At 36.2% G+C, this 23,095-nt stretch overlaps 1 protein-coding gene across 8 annotated transcripts in view; it reads left to right on the top strand.

Annotated features, from left to right (window-relative positions):
- Window positions 1-2,258: 2,258 nt before the first annotated feature.
- LOC103695944 (probable serine/threonine-protein kinase SIS8) overlaps window positions 2,259-23,095 on the top strand; it is a 98,302-nt gene continuing 77,465 nt past the window's right edge. For 2 of the 8 annotated variants that reach the window (XR_005507008.1, XM_039116092.1), the window contains exons 1-2: window positions 2,259-3,256; window positions 20,653-21,090. Coding sequence is in view for 7 of the 8 variants with exons in the window: in XM_039116092.1 (XP_038972020.1) it covers window positions 2,738-3,256; window positions 20,653-21,090 (957 nt within the window). In the remaining variant the exon portion in view is untranslated. The remainder of the gene's footprint in view (window positions 3,257-20,652; window positions 21,091-23,095) is intronic. The other 6 variants (XM_039116087.1, XM_039116090.1, XM_039116089.1 and 3 more) reach the window with 6 other exon arrangements.

The raw sequence follows: 23,095 nt of genomic DNA, 5'->3' as shown, positions 1-23,095 counted from the left end.
CAATTCCAATCCAATTGGGTCAAGTCCGATCAATTAGGTTATGCCCAATCGGCTCGGATCGAATCCGATCGAATTAGGTCAAACCCTAATTTAGCCCAAATTGAATCTAATTCAATTTGGCATAATTAAAGTCCAATAATTCAATCAAATTGAATTTATTTGCAATCCAATTACTAATTAAACCTCCAATAATTCAATAATTATTTTAATGCAACTTTTGCTTAGGATAATTTTTCAAACGAATTGACCGAATTATCCCTGAATGATTCTTAATCATCAATCAGCCATTTGATCAACCTAGAAACTTCTATGCGTGTGACCCCATAAGTTCGAACCTAAGCCGGTAGCATAAGAACAACTTTTTGTACTAATCGAAATGACCATCTAGCAATGGTACCCGACGTCCGAATAGGCTGAATGATTGCAAAGCAACATTCAAGAACCTTTGGACTATGGTTATCGTATAATTTATCTCTGTGACTCCTAAATGTCAGGATGACTTCAGAGTTCTGTCAACTCTGTAATAAGTGCATCCATGATATGATTCAACTTTAGAAATCCTGTGACTCCTCACAAGGATTACCCTGGCTAAGGTTTTGCTAAATTGAACATAAGGCATTATCTCCTGTTTCCAGGAGGGGTCAATTCCATCTTGACTCATAATTGACTACGCAAGTACTTGACTGTACCCAGTGACCTTCCGTCACTGAATTAGAAATTCAGGTAATCCGGTACCAAAGTATAGTGAGTTGCTTGCCAGTCACAGGTTGCGGTCTCAGGTCAGAGGGCCAAACTTATACCCATATCCACTCAGAACTTCTCTTGACAGTAGAGCGTTCCGGATTTGGTCACGTTCAGTGAAATGTACTCCTACACTTCACCTGTGTGACATATCAGTGTCTCCACACTCCTTGGTTAAGAGGACAACTAACGTATATGTCACACAACGACCTAATCTCGATAATGCTGTCGTCCTAGTAACAGCATATCATTTGATCGCGAACAGTTTTAAGGACTTGAAGATAAATTCTCCTTTATCATAAAACAAGTCCTAAGGACTTCATCATATAAGAGTTCATTTGAAGATGTACAATAAAATGATGAATAATGCCAAATAACACTTTATTAATTTATCAATTCATTTACAAAATTCAATCATCAATATGCGACGATTGATATTTAGGATACAATTTCCAACACCTTTAGCGCCAACTGTTGCTGGAAATTGGAACCGGGGGCGACCGCGGACCGAGGAGGAGGAGCTCCAGCTGGTGATGTGGTGGCGGACGACTGTCTCCAGCGGACTTGCAAGAAGCCTATGGCCGGGGGTTCCGGCGTAGGCCCTCCGATGGTTAAGTCAGAGAGGAACTTTTTATGGAGAGAAATAATGTATAAATGTATTTTTCGGGCCGAGGAAGAGGAGAGAGTCCCCGTGCCTAGAGCTCTCCCCCTTTTTATAGGAGGGGATGTAGCGGTTATCTATGATCGGACGTGATTGTGCGAATCAATGAATTACCGTAAACAATCCGAGATTTCGGACTAGCTGGTGATCCGTTGAGATCATGTGAATTCAAATGTTGACAGTTGTTGAAGCGGAGATCGCGGGATTTGATCCCGGATATGGAGGACTTGATTTTCAGTGAAGTGGGGGTCGGTTTCTTCCTTTAACTAGATCTTTCTTGGCCTTGAGGTCGATTGGACTTAATTCAGCCGAGACCATGCCTGCCAAGGTCGTGCCGAGATTAAGGTCGTGAGCTCTGGGGTCGTCAGTGCCGAGATCGAGCGCTTAGGGGTCGGGCGCTCTGAGGTCGGGAGCTCTGAGACCATGCGTGCTGTCGTCACGTTCGTTACCAGGCTTCGGTGATTTGACTATGTGCCCCGAGTGTTCCATTTTTTTTCCAATACCAGGTATTCTCTTTCGAGAATTTTTTTTTATAGAAACCATATTTGTAGGAGGAAAAATGATTTTCATGAACCAAACGAGCCTTGATTCAATTCCGGACATACTTTTGAAGTTTTGGACAATACGATCCGGTTTCCGGATTTTTACGCTCCGTGAACTTCACACTGAAATTTCTAACTTACGGCGGACAAACGTACTTCACCGATCACAAGACCGATCAGACAGATTAGAATAAAGTCAAAAGGTTAACAAAAAATTCAACTGGCGCAAACATAGCCCATGGCTAGTTGGCTCGAGCGGTGTCTGCTGGGACCCACTCCCGCAACTTGCCTGCCTTCTTTATGCTACCTGCAGCTGCATTACCGTCGTCCGCGGCTGCTCTCTCCAGTCCGTATTCTCGACCCTCTTCTTCCCAATTCTCTCTCTCCTCTCTTCCTTTGCAGAGTTCTCCCCGCTTCGAAGGAAGGAGGGGAATTCGATTCATCTTGAATACGTCCTACACGAACCAGTCAACATGCATACCGAGTCGTAGTAGACGATCGCCCATGGTTGGATAGCTGATTTCTCTGCTCCCCGGCATACGATCGCCTGCCCTTCCTGCGCCGCCCCATCTCCAGAACTTCTCCTCTTTGTCCTTCTGCAGAGGTAAAGCAAAACCCCCAAACACTCACCTATCTCGTCTCACTTTTTCTCTTTTTAGTATTCAGTCGTGGGATCTTAGGTCAGCGACAAGATTCGTAAAGCAGGGGCTGCTGGGATCTTATGTTTGGTGATGAGAGGTTGTAAAGTCGTAATAATTGAGAATTTTAAAGTAGAGATTGAAGTGGAAGCAGCATGAGAAACATTCTCAAGAAGCTTCACATCGTGCCAAGCCAGCCAGAAGATGCTGAGGCGTCAGCATCGTCATTGCCGACTAGAGGCAGCAGCATCAGCAGGTCTCCTTCTCATCACCCATTGAACCCTGAGCAGAAGCACTTGTCTGGTCTCTCCAGTTGGTTGAATTCTGTTACCAGCAGGCATGCCAGTGCCGGGCCAAGCCCTCCTTCTTCATCGTCCTCGTCATCATCCACCGCCTCGTTGATTGCTAGGGGAGAGATAAGAGAGCAGAAGGATGGCTCGGGCGACTTCTCGTCTGCTGCCTCGGAAGTCTTGCTTGACAGGGTGAGGAGGGCCTCGGAGTCGAGCAGGCTGGAGGAGCCGGACGCGGAAGAGGAGTATCAGATACAGCTCGCTCTTGAGATGAGCGCAAGGGAGGATCCGGAGGCGGTCCAGATTGAGGCTGTGAAGCAGATTAGTCTTGGCTCATGCGCTCCTGAGAATACCCCAGCTGAAGTCATGGCTTACAGATACTGGGTTAGCCATCCTCTTTCTTTCTTCCCAACTCCTGTTCAGATGCTTCTGCTTTTGCTTTCTTCTACTAGAGTGCATGGTTGAATTGATATCTTATGCTGAAACTCTATTATTATTACCATGGTGTTTGCTACTTTGTTTTCCTTTTCCTCTGTGATGTTAATGCTGTCATGAAGTTTATATTAGAAAGGTTCCTCCTTGAATCATTGATGGCTGCTCTCCTGTGCTTTAAAAGTTTAAAGCAAGCCTCCTGCCTTTTGTATCTTTTTTTCTTTATTTCATAAAAAATACTTAGTTAATGCTAACTGATCTTTTCTGTAGATAAGATCCATTGATTTGGTATCTTTTTTTTGGCCCTCAATGGTCCAACAACTAAACCAAAATGATCACTATACTTGTAGCATCTAAATTTGCCAGTACCGAAACCCTTATGTTTAGATAGGTTGGTATCATGTTGAAATTTGAAAAGTCTATGCTTCTTTGATTGTTTCTAAAGACTTAAAGAAGGGAGAACAGGGGAGAACCACAAATCAAGACCTTAACCCCAAATATGGAGAGGTGTATTGCTATCTAATCATATGTAGCATGAAAAACTTCGCTATAAAAAAGATGGTCCTGTGCGTAAGGGTCTCACCAAGGTTTGCCAGATCGGTATCGAGGCTTGTACTGACCGGCAATCGGTTCGGTGCAATATAGGTCTATACTCTATACCGTACCATGTTGGGGCGTACCAAAACAGGAAGAGGGAGGGGGGAGGGAGAAGTAGAGGGAGAGGGAGGGAGGGAGGGGGAGAGAACCTTAACCCTAACCCTAATCCTATGAAATATAGGGTCAAAGAAAAGAAGAGAGGGAGAAAGAGGGACAGGGAGAGGGGGGAGAGGGAGAAGGAGAGGGAGGGAGAAAGAGCTGTACCTAGGCGGCCAAGGCAAACTGTCCCAGTTTCCTGTCCAACCGTAGGTTGCTTTGTCGTTCGATGTTTACTCTAAAGATCTTGTCTCTTCTCTGGTCTCCACGATATAAATTAGTTACTTAGAGAGCATGTAACAAGCGAACTTTTTTATGCTTCTGCGCCCTTGCTGACAACATCCTCTACAAACCTATCCACCACAGCCACCTATAACACCTCCTTAAACATCATCTTTTCTAATAGCAATTATCTTGTTATACAATTTATTTCCTATACCAGAGCAAGAAAAGAATGCTGAGCCTGAAGCGATGGCTTTATAGTTAAGAAGGATTGCAACTACCCAAAATCGGTGCTCAAAAAATTTTTCTCTTGACCCAGATGAAATATATAACGTGTTTATTTCAATTTATCTATATTAGAAATTGATTGAAGCAAGGTACGCCATCTCGGTATCGGGCCCTGTACCGGTGCTACCTTGTTACTATGTCAGTACGCCCAATACGGGGCCGGTTCGATGTACCAAGTGTCGATATGTCTCTCATACTGTATACTGGTACCAAATCGGTATGATGGTACACTCCGTACCATCTAGCTCAGTATCGTATAGTGTACATTGGATAAGTTTTAGCATCTTGAACAAAGCTATAGAAGAACAAGGTTACATAGTAAGTGATTTATCAACCATTTGAATATTTATATTGGAGAAGTGATCAAATTACCCCCAACAAAAAACCTTTGCCCCTTTTGTCACTGAATGGGGTTAGCTTTATGGTTGAGGTATATTACCGATCAAGTTGTAAGGGTTTCATTGTCACACCTTGAAAAACTTGATCAAATTCCTAGATGTGACCACCATTATCTATCAAACTAGCATCAAAATTTAATCCTCCTCAAAAATAACTTATATTGGTCAAATTATAATAACATTTGCATTATCATCCATCTCTTACAGAAAGTCCACTTGCAAGTTTGGACATTCCCTTGGCAATTTAACTAAGCATAAAATACTATATTTCCAGTTTTGTTTCACTGACACTAGAAAGGCAACTTCCACTTATCAAGTTCTCTTTGATGAAAAGACCCTCTTCCTCATTAATCACACTGAAAAGATTATGTAATAAATGCAGTGAGCTACATGAGCTACATAGCTTAGTAAGCAACTTGACTGTGGTCCAAATGTAAGTATCCACTGAAAACAAATGACTTTTTAGTTGAAACACACAGGAAGAACATGACTAAAGAACTCAAATATAAATTTACTAAAATCATTTCAGAATCAAACTGATAGGTCAAAGTATTTGAGGGGGAATAAGATACTATTAGAAGTTCATAACACGTGTTCGGGAAAGGACTCAATAAGTCATGTAAAACCATATATTGAAAAGTTGTCCAAAAGTTAAAGCAAAGGTTCAATGGAAGATCTTAGTGAAGAAAATTCTGGAAATTAAATCCCTCTTATAAGGAAGAAAATGATCATGATCAAAACACCCTTTCATTAAGCTCTGAATTTTCACATATTCTTATAAGATTTAGTTATTCACTCGAGGCCACTCATATCCTCATTTCAAATATAAGCGAGGCCACTCATATCCTCATTGATAATTTGAAAAAGACCATTTATTATCCTCATTGATAAATGCAAATGAGGCCACTAAGTATCGTCGAGGTCCACTCTTACCACTTGGCCAAGGATTCACACATACCACCTAGGTAGAGGTTCCCATTGATATTTGGACTGAGCCTGCTCATGTGTAGGGTTGCAAACCAGCCGAGCCAAGTAGTAGGTTGCTTGAACTTTGCTCCACTTGAATTAGATCTTATATGTCCGGAACTTAAACAACTTGACTTCAACTGTTTAAGCTTAGTGCATATAATCTTTGATTTGTGTGTTTATCGAGCCAAGCTTCACTATTGTTTTTGGCAATTGGCTCATGTTCAAGCATGTCTCATTTATGAGCCGAGCTCCAACAACTATAAAGATGAACACCAAAAACTATTTGAGCTCTACTCATTTTCTAGTTAAGCTGAGCTTGAACTGAGATGAGTCCAAGCTACTGAGATGAAAGATGACCACTTTCATCTTGAATTTCTTTTTCTTTATGAATCCATTTTTTTTTTGTTTTGACAAATCCCATTCTCTTTAGTGATTTGTCATTGTAGACATCTGAGTACAGTAATTCCTTCTTGGTCTCCCCTTCTAAGTTCAAATTGAAGTAAGTGAAGACTAATGTCAGAACCATACCATAGGAAAGTGAAGCTCCTTTTCTCTGTCCTTGAGCTTCCATGTATCTAATCATCAAGCAGGGTAGGTTCAGTGGTAGTCCTTGAATAACATGATGCCTTACTAGTATGTCTCTTTCTGAGATATGTTCAAATTTTTCTGTCTTTGGGAATAACATCTTGTTAATCATGTGATGCAACAGACGCATCTCTGCATTCAGTTGATTGGCACTGACTTCAGTCCAATCTTCTGTGACTTCTCTATTCAGAATGGTGCTTATCCCTTCATTTCTATTTTCTAAATGATCTCCATTCTCTCCATCATTTGGAATCCGAAGAGCATCTCTGAGAATCTCTTCTGTAATCAATATAGGAATATCTTTAACCTTGGACGAGATCAACCTTGTCCAAATCTGGCATTGTTATAGAACTCTCGTACCAAGTTTGGATAGGTTGGCACATTTAGTGAACACAGATATTCCCAACCCATCTTTAGATTTTGACCTAATGGGAAGTTCTCCTTCTCCAAAAACTCGAAATCCACTCTTCTTCCGGTGGAGACATTTCTTATGGAGAGGGGACCTTGCTTTGAAACGGAAGACGGAGGTGACAGAAGGGACGAATCGGGCTGAGGTGGCGGCGTTTCTTGTCTTTGTGGATTCACGGCTTTCTCTGCCCTAGCCTTCGTTCTCCTCTTAGTTTGCGGAGTGGTATTTTCCTCTTTGGTCCGGATGTGAGTTGCTTTCTTCTCACCATTGGAAGATCAATCGGGATCTCGAAAAGATTTTCTAGGATTTTTGGAGATTTTTTGTTTGAAAGAGTGTTTGAAGACTGAAAACGTTCTAAGAGGAATGAAACGTTTCAGGTTCAATGTTTCAGAGAGAGCGTTCTTAGAATCCGTTTAAAATAGTTTCACTTTACTTGACTCATTCATCTTATGAGTCGTTCCCTGTAGATTAGGGGTCGACTCTTTTAATTTAAGAGTCGTCTCCTGTAGGTTAGGGGTCGACTCTTTTAACTTAAGAGTCGTCCCTTACTACATGAGTCGACTCCTCATTCACATAAGTCGTCTCCCCAAACAGTTCAAGAGACAAAATGTTTTTAAATAAGATTTAAAAATTGATTGCAAACCACATATCAAATCAACTAAAATTCAACCAATAATAGTCAATCAAAATATGCAATTTAACATTCATAATCAGTCATCAAAATGGATCACAAATGCATAATTTACCTCTAAATTTACAAAAGACTTCTTCATTAAGAGGTTTAGTGAAAATATCTGCAATTTGTTTATCAGTATTTATAAATTCCATTTTTATATCCCCATTTTGAGCATGATCTCTTATGAAATGATATCTGATTTCTATATGTTTAGATCTTGAGTGTTGTATGGGATTTTTAGTCAGATTTATGGCACTAGCGTTTTCATACCTTATAGGAATTTTATTTTGTTTTATGCCATAGTCCTCGAGTTGTTGCTTAATCCATAGGATTTGGGCACAGCAACTTCCTACAGCAATATATTCAGCCTCAGCTGTAAATAGTGCTACGGAATTTTGCTTCTTGCTAAACCAATAGATTAAGTTTGTTCCAAGAAATTGACAAGTTCCACTTGTACTTTTTCTGTCTAATCTACACCAGCAAAATAAGCATCTGAATATCCAATTAAGTCAATTGTAGATGTCTTAGAATACCATAAACCTAAATGTTGAGTTCCTTTTAAGTATCTTAATATCCTTTTAACAGTAATTAAGTGTGATTCTTTAGAATTTACTTGATATCTTGCACACATGCAAACACTATGCATTATATCAGGTCTACTTGCTGTAAGATAGAGTAGAGAACCAATTACTCCTCTATAGAGCTTTGAATCAAAAGATTTACTATGCTCATCTTTTTCTAATTTACAAAAGAGGCTCATAGGAGTACCTAATGGTTTTGAATCTTCCTACCAAACTTCTTTAAGATTTTCTTTGTGTATTTGCTTTGGCAGATGAAGATTGCATCTCTTGTTTGCTTGATTTGGAGTCCAAGGAAGAAGTTGAGTTCACCCATCAAACTCATCTCAAACTTACTTTGCATGAGCTTAGAAAATTCTTCGCATAAACTTTCATTAGTAGCACCAAATATAATATCATCAATATATATTTGAACAATCAGAATATCAGCATTTTTCTTTTTAATAAATAGAGTTTTATCAACATTTCCTCTTGAAAAATTACTCTTTATTAAAAAGTTATTTAATCTATCATACCAAGCTCTAGAAGCTTGCTTCAAGCCATAAAGTGCTTTGTTCAATCTAAAAACATGATCCGGAAGTTTATGATTTTCAAATTCGGATGGCTGTTCTACATAAACTTCTTCAGTTATGAAACCATTTAGAAATGCACTTTTGACATCCATCTGAAATAATTTAAAATTCATAAAGCATGCAAATGCAAGTAATAGCCTAATAGCTTCAAGTCTAGCTACAGGTGCAAATGTTTCATCAAAATCAATTCCTTCTTCTTGATTATATCCTTTAGCTACTAATCTAGCCTATTTCTAATTCCATCTTCATTTAATTTATTTCTGAAAACCCATTTTGTCCTAATTCCAGAAATATTTTCAGGCATTCTAACCAAATTTCAAACATTGTTTCTTTCAAATTGATTTAGTTCTTCTTGCATAGCCATTAATCAATTGTTATCTTTTTCAGCTTCTTCAAAAGATTTTGGTTCTATTTGAGAAACAAATGCAAGGTGATTACAAACATTTCTAATAGAAGATCTAGTCCTAATGCCATATGAAGGATCACCAATTATTAAGTCTCTAGGATGACTATATGCATACCTTCATTCTTTTTGTAGACTAGTTTTACCTTTAAGCATTTGATCTTCTTCTTTTGATTTTCATCATGTTCTGAATTTTCAGATGCAGAAATATCCTTTAGGGTTAACTTTTTGATTTGCTTGTTAAGTTCTCCTGCATCATCATCGAGATTTACATTCTTTCTTGAAGAAAGGTCATTAGATTCATCAAAAATAACATGTATTGATGCTTCTACGACTAGAGTTCTCTTGTTGAATATTCTATATGTTTTGTTTGATGAAGAATATCCAAGAAAAATAGCTTCATCTGATTTAGAATCAAACTTTCCCAAGTTGTCTTTACCATTATTTAGAACAAAACAATTGCAACCAAAAACATGAAAATATGAAAGATTTGGTTTCTTATTTTTCATAAGCTCATAAGGGGTTTTTTTTAGAATAGATCTAATAGTAACTTTATTAAGAACATGACAAGCTGTATTTATAGATTCAGCCCAAAAATACTTAGGTAAGTTACTTTCATATAACATTGTCCTAGCCATTTCAGTAAGAGTTCTATTTTTTTTCTCTACAATTCCATTTTGTTGGGGTGTTCTTGGTGTAGAAAAGTTATGATCAATACCATTTTTAGTGCAGAAATTTTCAAAGTCATGATTTCAAATTCAGTTCCATGATCACTTCTAATTTTGATGGTTTGCAGTCCATGTTCATTTGAAATCTTTTTATACAGTTTAGTGAAAGCTGAAAATGTTTCATTTTTGTGCGCCAAAAATAAAACCCATGTATATTTAGAAAAATCATCCACAATAACAAATCCATATAGTTTTCCACCTAGGCTTGCAGTCCTAGTTGGTCCAAATAAATCTATGTACAGAAGCTCTAAAGGTCTAGTTGTGGAGACAACATTTTTAGATTTGAAAGAAGCTCTGGTCTGTTTTCCTAATTGACATGCAGAGCAAATTTTATCTTTTTCAAATGATAATTTAGGCAAGCCGAAAACAAGTTCTTTTCGGATGAGTTTTGAAATTAAATCCATGCTTGCATGAGCTAATTTTCGATGCCATAACCAGCTAGCCTCACTATTTTTGGTTTTCATAGCTACCAAACAATCCACGTTTTTCATGAGTATTTGATCTAAATCAACCAAATACACATTTTCATGTATATGTCCAGTAAATATTATACCACTGTCATTAGTACTAGAAACTAAGCACATAAATGATTCAAAAGTCACAACATATCCTTTATCACAGAATTGACTAATGTTTAGTAAATTATATTTTAATCCATCTACCAATAAAACATTTTCAATAAAAGTTGTTGGAGTGATCCGAATGTTACCAATACCAATGATTTTGCCTTTTCCATTATCACGAAAGGTAACCATTCCTCCATCTTTCTTTTTGAGGGACATGAATTGGGATTCATCCCCTGTCATGTGTCTAGAGCACCCACTGTCCAAATACCATCTTCTGTTTGATTCATGGGATGCTAGACACTCCTGCAAAACAGAATTTAGGCTTTCATTTTAGGTACCCAAGCTCTCTTGGGTCCTTGCAGGTTAGCAATAATACTTCCTTTTGAAATCCATATCTTTTTTAATGAAACATTACTTACAAGATTCTGGCTTTTAGGATTGCATGCATTGTATTTCTGTTTCAGTTTGTCTAACTTAACTAGTGCAGATTTCGGTTGAACATAAGTTGCCTTTACAAATATGTTTTTCAATGATTTATGTTTTCTCCGAGGATTATATCCTAAACCAGCTTTATCATAGACAACTTTCTGATTTTCAAGAATTAGATTTAATTTTTCAGAACTTAGGGTGAATTTGTCTACTATAGGTTTCAGTTTTCCAACTTCTTTAGCTAACTTCAGATTTTCTTCATGCAGTTCCTTTTCATTATTCAGAAGCAGAGCATTTTCTTTTTCCAATGATTGGTTCTTAATCTTTAGCTCCTTATTCTTTAAACTAAGCTTTTTATATTCAATCATAAGCTCAGTAAAAGCATCCTGAAGTTCATCAAAAGTGAAATCATATTTAGTATTCAAATATACCTCATTTTCGTGTGCCATTATACACAAATTTGCAGCTTCTTGTTGCTGTTCTTATTCTCCAGAGCTGGAGTCATCACTGTCACTCCAAGTAGCTAGCATAGCTTTCTTCCTTAACCTTTTCGGAGCCTTTTTTAATAAAGGACAGTCAGTTTTGAAGTGTCCTGGCTTTTTGCACTCACAGCAAACATATTGCTTCTTATGATTATTTTCTTTGCTTTGCTCCTCCTTGATTACAGGCCTTTTCTTGAAGTTTTCTCTATTTCTTCTGAAAAATTTTCTGAACCTTCTTGTAATCAGGGCCATTTCCTCACTGTTATCAGATTCAGAATCCTCGCTCTCATCTTCATGTAGAGTGGACTTAAGAGCAATGGTTTTGCGCTTCTTGGGTTCGTCCTCCTCAAGGTTTTGTTTCATTGAAAGCTCATGAGTCATTAAGGAACCCAGCAGTTCTTCCAGTGGGAGAGAGTTGAAATCTTTAGCTTCTTAGATGACAGTGACCTTTGCTTTCCATGCTCTAGGAAGAGACCTAAGAATTTTTCGAACAAGATCACTGTTAGAGTAAGATCTATCAAGGCTTTTCAAGCCGTTTATAATATCAGTAAATCTAGTAAATAATTCAATTATAGACTCACTGTTTTCCATTTTAAATAATTTATATATATGCACTAGCATACTGATTTTAGATTCTTTGACCTGGTTAGTGCCTTTATGTGTAACTTCCAGCCTATCCCAGATTTCTTTAGCAGTCATGCAAATAGATATGCGATTAAACTCATTTGCATCTAAAGAACAGTAAAGAACATTCATGGCTTTTGCATTCAGCTGAGACATTCTTTTATCATGGTCATCCCATTCAATTTCAGGTTTGAATAAGGTGATGCCATCTATAATCTTAGTTGGTGTGTGAGGTCCATTGACAATAACAGTCCATAAATCATAGTCAAGTGCTTGAATAAAAATACGCATACGAGCTTTCCAATAAGTAAAGTTTGTGCTACTGAAAAGAGGTGGTCTGTTGGTAGATTGCCCTTCGGCAATAGAGGATCCCATGATGGCTGCCATGATCTTTAACTCTTGATTGTTAGATCAAAAAGTTACTATGAGTACCAGGCTCTGATACCACTTGTTGCCCAGAGGTGCAGCCCAAGAGGGGGGTGAATTGGGTCTTTTAAAATTAATAGCGTGAAGTGACTGAGTTACAGTTATCTTCTAGTAACTTGTAGACTTAGCAGCGGAATTAAAGTTGCACAAATAAAGCAGTGAATAAGATGAGGAAAGCAGTTAGAAATATGCAGTGGAAGAAGAGAGATAAACCACACACAAACATCAGAATTTATAGTGGTTCGGTGCACTCCCAGCACCTACATCCACTCCTCAAGCCTAGCTTGAGATTTCACTATAACCCAGCAGATTACAGCCTGATTGTTTTTCGGGCTCATAATCAAAAATCCAGTTGGTTTTTCCAGGCAACCAACCGAAAATTTATCACCGTTTGTTTTCCGGGCTCACAAACAACCCAATTGGTTTTCAGACAAACCAACCAAAAATTTTACACCGTTTGTTTTTCCGGGCTCACAAATAATCCAGTTGGTTTTCAGACAAACCAACCAAAAACTTTTTTCCTTGCTGAATACTTCCGATTCAGCAACTTCCAATCAAGGCTTGGAAGAGCCTTTATAAGTTTCAGACAATTGAAACTGTTACAGCAACAAATAATCCAAATAAATGAATGCTGTAACTAGAAAACTTAAAGCTTCAGAGTATATAGAATGAATCAATAAAAATGAAAGTTGAAGCTGATGAAGAGGTTGGCTGTGGAGGAGTGTCCCAATGCTCGAACACCAACTCTTCTTGATGTGATGAGAAGCTTCGACTGATTTTCTTACAGGAGCAAGTTTCAGATGAATGTCGGTGAGGATGATGAATTGTTTAGCTTTTTCTTCTTTCTTTTGTGGAAACTTTTCTTTCTTTGACTGAATATTTCTCTCTTTTCCTTTGTTGTTTCCCTTCTAAGGTTCCCTTGAATTTATAGACGAGTTCTTCAGAGGGATTTGAATTACTTTCTTTCCGTTCTGATGGGAATCTTTTCTGTTACAGAAGAAGACAAAAGTTGTTGTTGCAAGCTTCTCGTTGTGGTCCTAGCAGTACAGGGGTCGACTCATGTAACTTAGGGGTCGACTCATGTTTATCCTGGGTCGGCACTTCAAGATATTAAGACGGCTCTTGCTGTGATAACTTCAAAAGGTCGACTCTTTAACCTTAAGGGTCGACTCATATTATTCAGGAGTCGCCTCTTTAAACACAAGGGTCGACTCATCCAATAATTTTTCTGTCTGACGCTGAGACTGAACTGGGGTCGACTCTTCGAATGCAAGGGTCGACTCTTCAATTTCGGGGGTCGACTCATTTGGAACAAGGATCGACTCTTTAAACTTTGTCTCAGGTGGTAAAAGCTCTTTGTTTAATTTGAACTATACAAGGGTCGACTCATTGACTGTGCCACTTGAAGAAAACATGCGAGAGTCAACTCAAACTTGTTCTTTTTGCTTAGGGGTCGACTCAAGTTTTTCAAACAGAAAACTTTAGATTTCATTTTTGATCTCCATGGATTAGATTAAGATCATTTTCCTTTTAGAACATATCTAATAAAGTGTTTATGAAGAACTAATGATTTTGCAATGCTTCATTTCTTCTGATTTTTCTTGACTTATAAAACTTCACAATTAAGCCAACATAATTAGTACACAACATTATCTCAAGTGTTTTGTAATCATCAAAATTCATCCTTTAGGGTTGACATCACATAATTCTGAAGTTTCCAAGTTAAAAAAAAGACTGAAAATAAATTTATTACTGAAATTCAGATTTACAAATAAGAATATATTAATTTCTATACAACTTTAAAATTGAAGTCAATTAAATAGTTTGAAATTCCAAAGATCATAACTTGAGAAACAATATCATTGTTTAGACCTTCAAAATGGCAGAATCTTGATATTGACTGCAAGCTTCAAAGAAACAAATAGAATTTGGCTCCAAATCACATGAAAGAATTACTTGTAGTCCACTGATTTTTGAAAAGATGCAAGGATTCTAAATTTCTAAAGACATGTAAACATGGATGTGAGTTAAGAGATTCAAAATCCGAAAACAAATCTTAAAACCTTAATTTCTAAAGTCATGGAAGAGTTATTTGCAGAGAAATTCAAAAGTTTTTGAAAAAGACTATGCAACTTGGAGTATCAAAATATGAAATCTTGAGATTGATTTCAAAATTTAAATAAATAGTACTTAATAAGTCAGGATGTATGGAGAAGTTACTTACAAGGAAAAAACATATAAATAGGAAAGGACAATGCAGTTTAGAAATCGAAACCCTTGATGAACATAAACTGATCACGAGTTTCAAAACACTATTTAAATGAAACCTAAATTCAAAATAGCATTGACATAATTACTTACAATTTGATGTTAATGAAACCCTTCTTCTGATTCTCCTCTCTCTAAAGGTCCACACAGTCCCCACACTTCTTTCTTCCCTCTTTAAGTTGATCTCCTTTGCCCTATTTATAGGGAAGGATGGGCAGTTCATCTATCGGGGCTCACCAGGTTGGTTCCCAAGTAGGTTGGTTGCCTTAGGTCATTTAAGTGGGATGGTGCCAATTCAAGTGGGTTATGTGCATGGCTCTGTAGGCAGGCTAACAAGGACAGATTGGGAGACAAGTGGACTAAGTTTCATTCCATTTCCATTAACTTCAGGCATTACATGTAAATAAGGAGGAACCACCCATTTGAATTCCATGAAAGTATTTAAAATTTCAATTCCTCAAGAATAAAAAGTTGATTTCCCAATTCTCGTTCAAAACTTGATTTTTGGCTCCAAGTCAACATTTCAATTTTCAAATGCTTTGAGTCAAAATTTCACTTTTCAAATGCTAAGGAATGTCTTAAAACTTAAATTTTTATAAAGGGAATTTTGCTTATATACCCTTGTAAAAATGCCCAATTGGGTATTTATCTTCGCAAAGTTACACTTTGCATATTTTTCCCTAGATCTAGTTCATTTTACAAATTTCCCCCTACCTTCATTCTTTGTTGGTAACCATTAGATGACATGTTAAATTTCTGTTATTAGGTTTATGAAATGATATCTACCAAAAATAGATATGAAATGACATTTTGACCCCCGTAGAGTCCGCTCAAAAAAATCTAAATAAAATATCTTTTAAGAGCTAAATCGAATCCCTAACCATCAAGTGAAAAATAAACATCTTAACCACCAAATCAACATTTGATGATAGCTTAAAATGATGATTCATTTTACTTATAATGATTGAATTGAATTGTTTCTATTAGCTTATAATACTTGAATAGCCATTTTTCCTTTTCGAAAAAATGACTCTAGAAATTTTTTGAAAATTAGATGATTTATGATTATTTTATGTTTATTTTGCTGTTGAAAGGTAGAGCAATATTTAAAATAAAAAATTATCAATAGCTATGAATATTCTTTTATCTTTGACAGTAAATAAAAAAATAAATATACTCCATTTTATTTTCTAGATACTTTCAGCATTTTATTGCATAAAATAAATAAAAAATATTAATTTCATTTGAGAATAATTAAAATACATCATATAAGTTATTTTAAATAATTAAGTTTATATTCAAAAGATTGAGATGAAATATATTTATTTTATTTTTATGTCAAATAGGAAAGAATATGCATATTTGTTGGTAAATTTTTAATTTAATTAAATAATATTGATGTGCATTTTATATTACTTTTTAATGGAAGAATAAATGTAAACTATTCATAGGTCATCTAATTTTTTAGATTTTTTTTTGAAAATTTAATATATACCATGTAGAAAAATATGCAGAACTACTACTACTAATTAATATCTTTTATTTGTTTTAAATAGTAAAATTTTAAGAATATCCAAAGACTAAAATGAAATATGTAGTATGTCAAAATTTCTATCAAAACGGAGTTAAAAAAATTGATTATTTAGATATTATAAGCCAGTAGAAATAATTCAATTCAATCAAATATAAGTATGATTAATCATCATCTTATGTTATCATCAATTGTTGTCGTGGTGGTTAAGTTTATTTATTTATTTATTTTTAACTTCATAGGAATTTGATTCAGCTTTTAAACAATCTTTAGTTTAAATTTTTTAGATCTGGTTCTTTGAGATCAAAAAAGTGGTTTTGTAAATTTAATAACACTTTGATGGTAGCTTAACGATGTCATTTAATGGTACCCAAATTGAGGGTAATGGCTAGGGTAAATATGCAAAAAGAACTGGATTATGAATATGTAAATTGTAACATTGCAAGGGTAAATATGAAATTGTGTATTTTTACAGTGGTATCTATACAAAAATCCCTTTTATAAATTTTATTATACCTAAATATTGCTAAAATCCAAAATTCTGGCTAGAAAAGTCTTATGCACTAGTGTCTAAGTCTCTAAGATGCATAATCTATTATGATACTAAACAACACTCAACACCTTGGCAAACTAATTCATTTTCGTATGTCCACGAACATTCAGATATATGTATTTTCTAATATAAGTTGGGTTATTACATTTATAAGTTTCTCTTAAATTGGTGTTGAATCCTGTCAATGGCAACTTCAGGCAGGAGTGAGATCTATCATGAAATTTAGATTTATAAGTGGCTAGTAGCATGACCTACCTTGTTAGTTATGCAATTATAGATCATGCAAGAACAACACTCTAATAGGATTGGTTCAACCATCACACATCATAGTCAGTCCATATATGGGCCATTTGCTTTTATAGGAGACAATCTATTTCTTTAGCCCCTTATTATTGTCAAGATGTTCATCATAGATATCCTTCAGGCCTGAAGGATCTACATCGGGACCGACAGCCTGTAGTACGTATTGTCTACCACATTCGCTGGTTGTGGATGAAGTAGAATCAGGATCTAATAGCTTGCCATATATCATTTTTCTTATTCTTCTTATTCTTCTTCAGCATTGTGTCAACCCTCTGCTGCTTCGAATCTCTACTGGGGAGGCAAGTGGATTTAAATTATGGATTGCTACTCCTGGTAGAATCTCTTTGGATGACTTTTTTTTGCTACCAAAAGCCTTCAGTATAGATGCAATCCGGCCACCGCCTCTGCTAACGGCCTTCGTAACTGAGGAGGTCCTCTTAAATTTGGATATGCCCTGTTGCTTGCAGAATGAAGCCCGATTTGTAGTACGAGAGACCAAATCGAGCCTTATGCCTGCCCACTTTCTCCTACTGCCACGAATTATTTCTCCTTTGCTGAACTCTGTATTACACTAGTTGCATTGCCACTATTGCCGGCCCGAGAGCATTTGCTCATGCTCCCAGCCAATTCACGCTATAGGTCCTTTTTTCTTGATAGCTCTATTCCTATACCGGATCGATCAAGTACGCTAGTTTATTAATTATTTAAGATTAGCAAAATATTAATACAAGGACAGTAATTTTTTTCTCAAAAAATACATTTGATTTATCTAATACATAACCTTAATTTTTCTTATTTATTTATTTATTTATATATTTTTAATAATTTTTGTTTTTAAAAATATTTATATATCATAAATTCAGAAAAATATGATTTCTACCTCAGAAATTACTTCTGAATTATGTAATACGTACTACTAATTTTTAGTATTAATTATATATTTTAAATTATTTTTTATTTAAAATTAATTTAAAATATTAATATTTAAAAAATAAATTTTAGCTCAGATCTATGTAGAACCTGATAATAGATGCTACATATATTTTTCTAGGCTCTTAGGCATGCATAAAAAGTTATTTATTTTTTAATTTTTTTAAATTTAGGCTTAGACTACTGTGCGCATGATTGCAACAAAACTTGAATTAATGGACACCAAATTTTTATATAGAATAGTTTGCATGCCCCTAAATATGTTTCTGATTATATATATATTTTTTAAAAATTTTATTCTTTTTTAATTCAAAAAATATTTTTAAATTTTAGAAATTATATAAAATTTAAAAATAAAAATTTTTATGTCAGCGTGTACGTCGGCCATAGATCTACAACTTATAAAATAATCAAGCCCAAATTCAAAAATTTGGTATGATCTCTTATTTTGCAATATTTGAGCTAATATTTTAAACCCCTCTAGAAAGAAAAAAAGAACGAGATAAGGGAGAGGAAGCATACCTTATTTAACTTTGCCTCTTTTTTCTGATAGCCTGAATCAGTGTTTGTGGATTTTTTGGACAGGTGGTGATGATGGCACTGTGGCAACTCACCGCTGGAAAGGCCTTCTTGGGCCTTCCCAATGCCGCTGAAGGGGCTTTTATAGCCTCCAGCAGGCCACTGCTGCTGTGGCAATAATGCCACAGTGCTACCTGATTCGGTGCCGGTCGGTTCGCACCGAGTCGACATCAAACCGGTTAGTTCCGATCGGTTCTGACCAGTTCTCCACGGTTCCAACTTGTTCCAACCGATTTCGGTCGTCCCGGCCCGAAAAGGACCGGTTTCATCCGGTCCCATTGCGGGCCGGAACCGTTTCTATTAGCGAACAGACCTGATTTACAATCGGGTCGGGTTCGGTACTGGCTGAACTGGGAGGTTTGGCCTGGTTCAGCTGACCTTGCTACATACTAATACTTGAGATGGTGGATGCCCTATTCTATCCTGGTCAATTTTTTGACCTCTCCCATCCCGACACTTGGGAAGGTGGCCTATCCTGAGACTTGGAATGGTGTGATGCCCTGCTGTCCCACCAGTATTTAAACCCTTGATTTGTCTACTGATTTTTTTTCCTCACGTGTCATCATCGTCTTTCTATTTTCCAGATCCTCTAAGGAATCAATTAATGTGCATAAGGCAATATATAAACATGAATGCATGATTTACAAGCAAACAAAGGTCACTGCTTGTTTTATGAAATTTATATGGTTTTATAATCTCAAGCAAGCAACTAGAATTATGAAGAAGATGGGAACCAGTAGATATGAAGTCACCTAGCGATCCAAGAACATATCTCAACAACACTATAAAACAGTAATATCATGAGATTTTATATTTTGATCAATGGGCAATAAGATCAAACATGCATTTCATTTAACTCATCCAACTGGTAGCAGAGCTGGCTGATTGATAATAGATTCCTTGAAAAGATGCAACCATACTGTGAGAATTGTGAAAGCAACAAAAGAAATGCATAGAAGAGAGAAAAGAAAAGAATAGAAGAGAGAAAATATGTAAAAGAAAGGCAAACAAAGGTACTAATTGAACAATTATTATTTTTGTGCTAGTTGACTAAGTTAAATGGTTGAAAATACCCTCCATTTGCAGGCTGCATACACAGTCAGATTCAGAACAGACCCAATAACTTGTAGAGGACAGTGAAAGATATTTCATGTAATCTTCAACATATTTGACTCCATTTTATTAATAGAACCCCGTGTACAAAACATGTTCAATATTCTCATTCAGCATCTGAATTGTTTTTCTAAATTTATTTTTTTGGCATTCTTTGGCGTTTGGTATGAAATGAAATGGACATGTCCTGAGTTACTGATTCAGGAAAGGTCTAGATAGGTGGGTCCAGCTGCCCTTTTCAAATGTATATAATTACATTTTATTCTCATGCTAATTGTTCTCATGTCATATGATAAAAAAGTCATGGTAAATTGTTATGTTAATTTATTCAACAAACAGTGTGGTGTCCTTGTTAGAAATTTTTGCATTTTGTTTCCGTATTGTTATCCAGGACTACAAGTTTCAGTAATATGCTTGTATCACATGAACTAGTTCTACAATATCATTGTGCTGTGATATTATTTGTAAACTTCTGCAAAATCTAAGAAGCCAGATGCATTTAGGCCAATTTGAAATCAAAAGAAACCATTCATCATTTTGAGGTGTTATTGACCTTGTTCTCATGTTTCATGTTACCATTTTCTGTTTCCAAGTTTAAATTGATATGTTCAGCAATTCTCTTGCTTCTTTTGTTTTCTAGCATCACGCCACTACTTAGTTATTGTATGTTGTTTCCTTCTGGCATATTTCATCTTCGTATGATTACTGAAAAAGCCAACCTCAAATTGTTTGGAAAAGGCTAGATGATGATATGATTATTGGGAAAAAAAGACTGCTTTTCCATTTAATATTCATGATTATTATGTGACTTTTAGTGTTGTTATATTTTCATTGCAAGCAAACTTTATCCAGGTAGAACGACATATATATGGATGCTCTTAATATGGTGGTATACTGTAGCATCTTTCTTTTTTTAGTTATATCAAGAAATATTGTTCCAAATTTTTGGGTTTCGATTCTCTTGTCACGACTTAATCCTTTTTTTGACTTGTCTCTTATGGTAGATTTGTTTGTGCTTCACAGAATTATAATGCCCTTAGCTATGATGATAAGATCTTGGATGGCTTCTATGACCTCTATGGTATTTTGGTTGCGTCTTCATCAGTAAAGATGCCTTCCCTTGTTGATCTGCAAGGAATGCCGGTTTCTGATAGTATCAGTTGGGAAGCTGTATTGGTCAATAAAGCTGAAGATGCTGACCTCTTAAAACTTGAGCAGAAGGCCTTAATGATGACTCTTGAATCAAGGTCAGAATCTTCTAATTTTGCTGCCAGTGTTTTGGTGCAGAGACTTGCTATTTTGGTTGCCAACTACATGGGTGGAATATTTTATGATCCTGAAAGCATGTTGAAATCATATCAAAATCTTAGTAACTATTTAAGAGCAAGCTCTGGAAACATGGTGTTGCCTCTGGGCCGTTTAACAATTGGTTTGGCTCGACATCGTGCATTGTTATTTAAGGTCAATAACCCTTCTTCATTACTTTAAGTGACACTCATAAATGAATTATTGAGTTAGTCTGCTTTACTCTACACCAGATATATTGAATGTATTTTATGCCTTACCTATTGTTATTCATAAAATGGTTGGATGGTTACTCTTGGTTGATCCCTAGCTGAGCAATATCTCGGTGCTTGCTGATGAACACTGACACATTCTTTTATTTTTTTCTATATAGAAGCAGTGTTTTTAAAACCAGACTGGACAACAAACTAGCAAGCTGTTCGGTTCTTGGGTCGACCGGTCGAACTGGCCAATCCAGTCGGTGATGTGCGCAAGGTGTCATTATGATGTCATAATTATATTTTATTTTTCAAAAATGATAAAAAATAGGAAAATCAGAAAAAAGAAAAAAATCAAAAAAAACGAAAAAATAGCAAAGATAAAAATAGAATTTTTTAGCCTATTTTTAATTAATGTACACCAAATTCATGCAAATAAATCAAAATAATATGAATCTAGATCAATATAATAACTCCTAACCAATCCATAAACCGTGATCCTAACAAAGTCCTCATACAAAGTTCAAATCCACATACAAATACATCAAAACTTGTATCCTCTGCATGCCTTGATCAATTAAAGAGCAACACATTATAATGCCCATGTGTCTCTAGTTCGTTTAACAACCATGCAAAAATATAGAGTTTCAAACAATAAGCATGTTCTATGTAGTGCCCAGGAGTGTGTGTTACTTGTCTACAAATTCAACACAAAGCTCATGTCAAAGAAAGGGAGAGACAAATAGCTAAACTTGTGACTATGGTTATTGGAGGCACTAGGACAAATTGACTAAAGAACAGGGAATAAACCATGGGCGGTACTTAGCATAAGGTTGCCAACAATAATGGCATTAGAAGGAAAGATCCAATACCTCTAAAAAACCAGAGACCCAATACCTCTCAAAAACAACTAAAAGAATTTGCTGAAAGCAAGAATAGAGATAAGTAGTAACAACTAGTAAATGATTCACAACTTCGACTCATCTGATCCACTAGTATGCTTGAGATCTTTGTTTGGTAAGCCACCACCTTAAGTCCAAGCTGCTTGATGCTATGCAACATCTTTGCTATTGACACCATTGCCTTTCCTTCCTTTTTTTCTCTTGGTAAAGTGATATCTTTTCTGTAATTGTTGTTGTGGTGGAAGTCATAACTAGGGTGCCCCAAGTAAGTAGTGACAAGGTCGTGGCATAAGGTCCAAAGTAACCGAAGATTCTCATGGCTATGATCCACCACCACAGTAAAAAGTGCCATTACAACAATAAAGTTGGAAGACTTCTAGGCTCTAGCCACTTAGAATCCTTCCAAAACTAAAAATCATATTCATTCCATAATTTCTACAGTAGTGTTAGTGTGTGCAAAGCAAAGCGCCAAACAAGGAACACTCTTCATGTTCGGTTCCAAAAGAAGTTTGGGTGGCTGCAAAATTCTTCCAACACTAGTTTTCATTGGAGCGTTGATTGTGGTGATGGGCCATTACCATGAAGAGAACTCCCGATCTGGATTAGTTCGTCTGGTTCTACCAGATTTGACCAATTGTTGACCATTTTTTAAATACCCTTTGACTCGAACTAGATTGGCGATCAATTCTCGATTCTACTGGTCGAACTAGTTGGTCCGATCTGGTCTAGTCTGGTTTTAAAAACATTGTAGACGAGCAACCCATACTTTAATTGCAGTCTATTCTTAGGTACTAATGATGAAAAGAAGTTCATCTTCCTAATCCTGAATAGATTGGAAATGGAATGCCATTCATCTCTAAGTATCAGTACGTTTAGGCTGATTTCCACATGCGAACCAATTGTGCAGACCAAATGCAATTGTGACAAAGTACAATCGTTAAGTATATTTTTCTCCAATTATCATTGATAATGAGATATTATAAATTTGTTAAGCCTATGCAAGTCCACGTCTTCAACCGTCTGTATGCTCTACTGATGACATCTAGGGTGTGTTCGGATGCA

Source organism: Phoenix dactylifera, unplaced genomic scaffold (genome assembly GCF_009389715.1).
Source record: "Phoenix dactylifera cultivar Barhee BC4 unplaced genomic scaffold, palm_55x_up_171113_PBpolish2nd_filt_p 000051F, whole genome shotgun sequence".
Taxonomy (NCBI): domain Eukaryota; kingdom Viridiplantae; phylum Streptophyta; class Magnoliopsida; order Arecales; family Arecaceae; genus Phoenix; species Phoenix dactylifera.
Note: the sequence above shows the minus strand (reverse complement) of the source record. Positions and strands in the feature narration are given on the sequence as shown.